Source organism: Triticum urartu, chromosome 5A (assembly GCF_056163025.1).
Source record: "Triticum urartu cultivar PI428250 chromosome 5A, HENAU_Tu73, whole genome shotgun sequence".
Classification (NCBI taxonomy): domain Eukaryota; kingdom Viridiplantae; phylum Streptophyta; class Magnoliopsida; order Poales; family Poaceae; genus Triticum; species Triticum urartu.
In genome coordinates, this window is record NC_141877.1 from 125,306,335 (window position 1) to 125,313,863 (window position 7,529).

The window sequence follows — 7,529 nt, forward strand, 5'->3', positions numbered from 1 at the left end:
TTTGCAACCACATTATATATATATACATATATATATACATAAACACTATTCTGATCACGGGATCAGAATAATATTCTGATCACAACATGAACTTCCCGAGTAACGCGCCTGACCTTCCCCGAGTACTAGGTTGAACTTCAGCTAAAAGGTGTCCAAATGGGGCTTGCGATATACCGTTGGATAGCTATGGACATCAGTATCATGACCCAAGTTAAATTTTTGGCAAAATGTAAGCGGTTTAAGAGCAGTTTTGAAAACCGTTTTTTCTTCATACAAAAAACGTGAATCGTATTTTCGATCGCATTTTTAAACCGTTTATCGGAATGAGGCAAATAATATGGTGTTGGAAATCTGCTGCAAAACCGCTCCTTCCATATGTTGAAAGTTTTCCCTAATTCCCTACGGTTAAAGAGTTATTCGGAAAATCGTAGAATTTCGCAAACCGAACAGCCGAGTTCGTATTTTCGATGCCATTTCTAAACGGCTAATCCAATTGAGGCAAATAATATGGCGTTGGAAAGCTTATGAAAATGCGCTACTTTTTCATGTTAAAAGTTTTTTCTAATTTTGAACAGTTTAAAAGTAATTTAGAAAACGGTACAACTTCCACCGAGTTCGTATTTTTGAGCTAATTTTTTAGCCGTATGTCCAAATGCAGCAAATGATATGGCGTTGGAAAGCTTGAAGAAATGTGAAACTTTTTTGTATATATTGTTTCTCCTAATTCATTACGGTTTTATTCAGTTTTGAAAATGGCTAAAAACGTATTTTTGCCGTAATTTATACAAACTTTATCGGAATGGGGCAAATAATATACCGTTGAAAATCTACGGAAAATGCGAAACTTTTTCATGTTGATGGTTTTCTCTGATTCCTAGCCGTTTTCATGTAATTGCGAAAATGGCGAGATCATTCGTTCTGCCTTTGTCGTGAAACAGATTTTTCGAAAATGCACCGCGTGAAGAATCTGAACTTCTCGTCGCGTGTAGCTGAACTTCACTCTGCTTTTTCACGTGCTTTTTTTGCTTGTAGATCTCCATCCGCTGCTTGTAGCTCTCCATCCACTCATCGAAATTGAGCAAGTGATATACCGGTGGAAAGCTGATATAAACATGTAACTTTCCCGTGTTGATCGTTTTTTCATACTCGCGACGATTTTAAAAGTTTTTCATCTCAAATTCATTCACTATAGTAGTCGAACTTCCTGTTGTTTTCACATTGAACTTCTGTGGCATATTTTCGTTTGTAGTTTTCTTATCCATTTCGTCAGTGTTACAAAAATGATATTCTTGTTGTACAAACTTCTCTCACAATATTTTTTTAACTTTCTCCGACCGAGGACTTTAACTTACACAAATGATTTTCCTACCGTTTTGAAATAAATTAGAAAATGATGATATCATGATTTCTGCCTTCATCGCGAATGGAAATGCACTGTGTGAAGTAGTTGAACTTCTCGGGCATGTCTGTTTGAATTTCACTCTGTTTTTTATGTGCTGTTTTTTGCACTGCGTGAAGTAGTTGAACTTCCGGGGCAAGTCTGTCTGAACTTCACTCTGTTTCACTTTATTGTATTTTTTCTTATATGAAATACGCACCATGTAGTACGTGAACTTCCGGCTGTTATCACTTTGAACCTCTCTTTGGTTTGAGATAATTATTCTAAAACACAAAAAATAACATTTTTTAATGTATTTTGGACATCTAAATACATGGTGAACCTCTCTCACAAGATTTTTTTAACTTTTCCTCGCCGAGTACTTGAACTTCCAGCAACCATTTTTTCGTTTATGAGTTGTTTTTAAAAGTGCAAAAAATGGCGTTGTGTTTTTTATTTTTTTAACAGGTAAATCCTAGGTTTTAATAAACTCCGAACTTCTCTGTTATTTCAATTTGAACTTCACCTTTTCATATTTTGAGTAAAGAAATTGTATTCGATTTTTCTACGGAAAAATCAAACATGGAAATATGAGGTGAACCTCTCCCGCAAGAATTTTTGAACTTCCCTGGACAGAGCACTTGAACTTCTTTCAACAAACCTTTTATGCTTTTATTTTTTTCTATACTTTTTATTCTCACCTGAAATGCATTCCTTGCAGTAATTGAACTTCTCGTTGTTTTCACTATGAACTTCTGTCACATTTTTTTGTATATGTCGAATTACATGCAATTGAAGGTCGAACGTCATTTTTTCCATTTTAAAACATGTAATTGAAGGTCGAACATCCCGCAATATAAATTCTGAACCATGCACGGTGGTGCACGTGAACTTATTGCAACAAATCTGAGTTTTTTATATACTTCAAACTTCTCTGTTATTTTGAATTGAACTTCTTAGTCTTATTCTTAGAAAAAAAATATGTTTTCAAATAAGCATCAAACATTTTTTTTCAAAATTGAACCTCATACTTTTATTTTTTCTAGAAATGGAAAGAATTTGAGTTTTCCATAAACATCAAACTATTCCTTTTATTTTAATTTGAACTTCTTTAATTTTATTCTTTAGTAACGAAGAAAACCTGTTTTTTTATATAAATATTGAACTTCTCTTTTTTATATAATTTGGATTTCTTGGTTTATTTGAAATACTTTCTTTTTCCATTTTTTGAACCGTAAAACAATGTTCTTTTTATAAAAAAATAAGCATCAAACTCATGTTGTATGTTAATTTGAATTTCTTGCTTTTATTTAGATAATTTTTTTTCTGATTTTCTTATGAACATTGACCTGCTATGTATCTTAAATTTAAACTTCTTGGTTTAGTTTCAGAGACGGAAAAATTTGTCTACTGTTTTAACTTACAGGCTTTTGGGGTTTTGTAAACTTCTAGAGTTTTTTTAGCAAACTCTTTTTTTAGTTAAATGCCTTTTGGCTTATTTTTTAACGCCAATGTTTCTTCTCTGTTTTTTCCAACCTTCTATCACTTTGTATAAGTGAACTTCTTCAGAACATAATGTTTGAATTTCCTTGAGGTTTTCTCATCAACTATATGCACTCATTTTTGTGATATTAAAAATAGCTGGCACGCTAGGGAGGGTCGAATTTTGCTGACCATGAAGTAGATGAACCTTGTCCAACGTAATAGTTGGACTTCAGTTAACTCCGTATTTCCTCTCCAACAACATTACATGGGCACAATTAAAGTCACAACTTAATAAATGGATTCAGCTGGCATTCAAATGAGATAGAAGAATTAGTGTTGGGATGCTGTCTGAAACAAGATGCAGTAAAGTCGCACGAATTACTCAGTACGTGCATCAGTGAGTTGATTAAAACAAGAATAGAGAGAGCTCTATGCAGGTCACACTAGAATAAAGCAAAGAATATATTAAGATAGAGATCCATCAGCCACAACCAAATGCATTCACGAGAAACAAATAACTACAGGGAATAGCACCATCACATTAGAACTTCTTCATGTTCGTTCATGAGATGGAATTTTTCCTCACTCAAACTTTCTGTATAGTGAGGAGGCGGTGGCATTGTAGCATGCAAGGCAGTAGAAGGAGAGGAACACCAGGAGCGCCGCGCTGTTGTCGTTGATGCTGCAGCGGCTAGCAGCTGTGAGATGATGATGTTGGTTATGCTGTGAAGCTACCAAGTACAACTCCCTCCGTTCATAAATTTAAGATGTTTTAGATATTTCAATATGGACTACATACGAACTGAAATGAGTGAACATACACACTAAAACATGAATGTATGCATCCGGTTCAGACAAAGGTTAGAACATCTTATATTTGTAAACGGAGGGAGTAACACACAACACAAAATGAATACGGGGCTGCACCTGCGACATGCCTACAGAACCCAGGGTCCGCGAACTTCTCCACCCTTACAAAATCATCGTATAAAGAGTGGTAAACAGGATATCCTGGCCCTGTCAATGTCCAAGGAGCACCATTAGAGATACGAGAAACCGTAAGAATAAACAATACGAAATGCGCCCCTACCTTCTCCAAATATCAAGTTGGTGGATGGAATGCCAACATGTTGAACGAATGCTGCATAGTCTGATCCTCCATTGCCTAGTCGTTGAATCTTCATGCAGGATATCAGAGACAATATATGTTAACTACAGTAAATAGCTAGGAACATTTTCAGAGTTGGAGCTGAAATTTAGAAATGAAGATTCAGACATGAAACCCCGAAGCTGCAGGTTTCATTTTACGCACAAAGGAACCCAGAGTTTGACAGCAACTAGTACTATATATTGCAAGTGACAACGGTGGGCTAACTGTATAAGGAAGTCATTTTACAACTCACGTTGGGAGAAGCATTGGATTTGACCCATGAATCATAAGCCGTCTGAGATGAATTGTCGGGGTCTTGAACCTTCATGAGTTGAAAAAACAGAATGTTTTGACTTTTTGACCATCTTGTTATTAATAAGAAAAATAGAATAAGCATGATATTGTCAGAGACAAGTGGTTCAAAGTTGACACACCCACTGTAGAGTGTTGACCACTCAACAGCTACTCTTTTGTATGACCAAAACCAAATAACTGACTATCAGTTAGTACTCTTTCCATTTTAATTGATTCCATTAGTAGTTCATCAAGTTGGGGAGTTGTAGATGGGAGTAAAACTGGACCGACTCTGAAACATCAATATTCAGATATGCAACACCCCTCGAGGAAAGCATCTCCCTGTTTTCTTCAACCCATTCAGTTGATCCTGTCTGCATAAACGTAAATTGTGATCACCATTGCAGCTGCTTTTAAGTTGCCTACATATGTATAACAAACGAATGTGGTGCTGGAAGAGAGATCCACTTACCAATCCGTACTCTTCTGCATCCCAGCTACAGAAAATGATGGTCCTTCGAGGCCTCCATCCTTGCTTTTGCAGCACAAAAAACCTTTGTGCTAACTAGATGGATAGGGAGTGAAGTTAACAACGTTTTTAGAAGCAGAGATGGTCATATTGTTCAAGACTTTCTGCTGATAAGTCTACTCCGTTATTCAGAAGGAGCGGTCAGGATTATTGTATTATTGCTGAGAACATATATATGTTATAACACAAGAATCACCTCGATCATAGTTGTTGTTCCGCTGTTGGGGTCGGCGGCTCTGAACTTCTCTGTGCCTGTCTTGCGTGTGCACACGTGTGAAGAAAGTGTGTTCTTCTTTTAGATTGGCTTCTCCTCACACCACATGTGGCTGTCATGTGCACGCAAGCACCAAGGACGAAGAAGTTCTAGGCAGAAGAGGAAGACGTCCATGGTGCGCCAGCGAGGCAGGATAGTGTCGGGGGATGGGGCGTGGGCCCTTTGGGCGGTGTGCTTGGGGATTGGCGGTAGATGTCGGCGCTTGTGGGCCAGGGGGAGGGGGTGCTGATGGTTGGAACCAGGCGCGGGGGCGGCGCGACTGTCGGACCTAGGAGTGGGGTGAGTGCACTGCGGCGGCCAGACCCAGGTGCGGGGTTGGCACGGCAGCCGGACCCAGGAGTGGGGCGGCGCCAAGACCAAATCCAGGCGAGGGGGCTGTGCGAGGCCGGATCCAGGCGGGGGGGCAGCTCCAGCATGGATAGAAGGCCGCCGACGGCAGCCGTAGCGGAGGGCAGAGCTGGGGAAGGTCGCGGTGGCCCCTCTGGGAAGGTCACGGCGGCGCCCCGAGAAGGCCGCAGCCGCTATCCGTGGCCAAGGGTGGAGCCTCTTGTCAGGTCCGGTGGGCGGCGGAGATCAGGCGGTGGAGGGAGGAGCGGCTCGGCGCCGTGGGGCAAGGCGGCAGCGCGGTGGGAGGAACGGAGGCGGTGCGCCGGGGGGCAGGGCGGCGGCTCGCTGGGAGGCCGGGTGCTGCGCGCCGTGGGGCGGGGCAGCGGTGGTGGCGCGATTCGGGAGGGCGGCGACGGTGGTGGCCTGATTCGGGGAGGGTAGCCGCCGATCGAGGGGGTGGGGGATTAGGGACGGGATCGAGGGGGTGCAGGTCTGGGAACGGATCGTGGGCGCACGGGTTCGGTTAGTTGGGAACATCTCATCGGGCCCTTATAGGGCTGGCTGTGATCCAAATAACTATTCTAATCCCAGGATTAGAATAGTGTTGTCCTATATATATATAGACAAGGTATTATTTATCTTTGTTCTCCTCATGCTGCCTCTTGGCAAGGCCGAGTTCTTTCTCGGACCGCTCGAGGTTCTGCTTCAGTGCGGCGACCTCCGCTGTTAGTGCAGCAGAGATCAGCAGCGAAGCCTGCATATGCATATAGACATACTTGTATTAGACTCCTGCAGATATTATTTGATCCTCTATTTGGCTTTTCTTTGTGAACACCAAACAGAGCATCAGGGGCTACTGTCTATGCGGTAATATTTTCCTATATTTTAAATACTTACCTCAAAGCCTGCTAGAAGGCTGGCACAGGCTTCAGTCAGTCCGTTCTTGGCGGACTGAATCTTCTTGATCACCGCACTCATAATAGTGCGGTGCTCTTCGTCGATGGAAGCGCCGCGAAGCGCTCCCAGCAGGTTGTCCGGTGCCTCTGGATAGACAGAGGTCACCGGCACGGGTGGCTTGCCCCTCTTGGCAGGGGTCCGCCTGCCGGAGTCCGGAACCACTAGAGGTTCCAGCGCGGTGTTCGGCTGAGGGCCGTACTTGGAGCCCTTGGGAGTCTTGCTCCCTTTGCGCCTGGAGTCCGGAAGGTCGCCTTGAGGCGCCTCCAGGAGTATCTCCCCTCGGTTCGGTGCCCCTTGAGACAATACCTCGACATTGTCCATAGGGCGAGGAGAGGAGGCGGTTGGAAGTGACTCGCTATTCATATCCGACGAGTTCAAGGAACCGTCCGACGAGGATACGTCGATGCGGACTCGGGGCGGACTGCATGATCATATTCAACGTTAGGAGAAGTAGTGCAATAAAAGTATACTATGAGTTACTCTGGTATCCGAATACTTACGACTTCGCCAGGGGCTTGACCCTGAGTAACCACTCGTCTTCGCTGTCGGCGGCGGTGGTGGAACTGTCCGGAAGGAGAGTCCTTCCCTTCTTGGACCCTCCGGCCTCCCCGGTTGGGGCGGCCTTCCTTTTCCTGTCTCCCCCGGTTGGAGAGGGAGAACCGTCATCTTCCTCCTCCTCGTTTTCACGGGAGGAGTGCGTCTCGGAGTTATCGGACGATGAGTCCGATACCACCTGGCGCCGGGAACTTTTTCGGGTTCCCGTGGCCTTCTTCTTGATCTTCTTCTCCGGCACCTCATAAGGAGCCAGAGTCCGCATCTCCGTCAGGAGAGCGTCTGCAGGGTCTTCGGGCAGAGGGGCTGGACAGTCAACCTGCTCCGATGTCTCCACCCAGTCCTGTCAAAGGCATGGGAGCTCAGACCCCGCACATGGTTAAACTATGGAAAATAAATACCCTACAAGGTTTACAGAACTTACCGGATTCGCAGGGCGCGTCACGCTTAGCCCGCGGTCCTCGGTAAGGGGAGGGGGGACCTCGGCGCCCTTGAACAGCACCTTCCAGACGTCCTTATGCGTCGTGTCGAAGAGCTCGCGTAGAGTCTGGTGCTGGGCCGGGTCGAACTCCCATAAGTTGAA

The 7,529-nt window shown here is 43.8% G+C and overlaps 1 protein-coding gene across 3 annotated transcripts; it reads right to left on the bottom strand.

The window, feature by feature from the left end:
• Positions 1-3,307: 3,307 nt before the first annotated feature.
• On the bottom strand, positions 3,308-5,968 carry LOC125518595 (putative glutamate carboxypeptidase LAMP1). 3 transcript variants are annotated; one of them, XR_015604096.1, is made up of 7 exons: positions 5,033-5,968; positions 4,780-4,872; positions 4,599-4,681; positions 4,267-4,335; positions 3,954-4,041; positions 3,791-3,880; positions 3,308-3,545 (listed from the first exon to the last, which is right to left on the bottom strand). XR_015604096.1 is itself a non-coding variant. In XM_087525663.1 (5 exons), exons 1-5 carry the CDS (start codon positions 5,039-5,041, stop codon positions 3,400-3,402), a joined length of 402 nt encoding a protein of 133 aa, XP_087381789.1. In that variant the 5' UTR covers positions 5,042-5,967; the 3' UTR covers positions 3,308-3,399. The 3 variants fall into 3 exon arrangements, 2 of the variants coding, with proteins under 2 accessions (XP_087381789.1, XP_087381788.1); XM_087525663.1 differs by lacking the exons at positions 4,599-4,681; positions 4,780-4,872 and having other exon boundaries at positions 5,033-5,967; XM_087525662.1 differs by lacking the exon at positions 5,033-5,968 and having other exon boundaries at positions 3,308-3,561; positions 4,267-4,681; positions 4,780-5,016.
• Between the last annotated feature and the right edge of the window lie 1,561 nt (positions 5,969-7,529).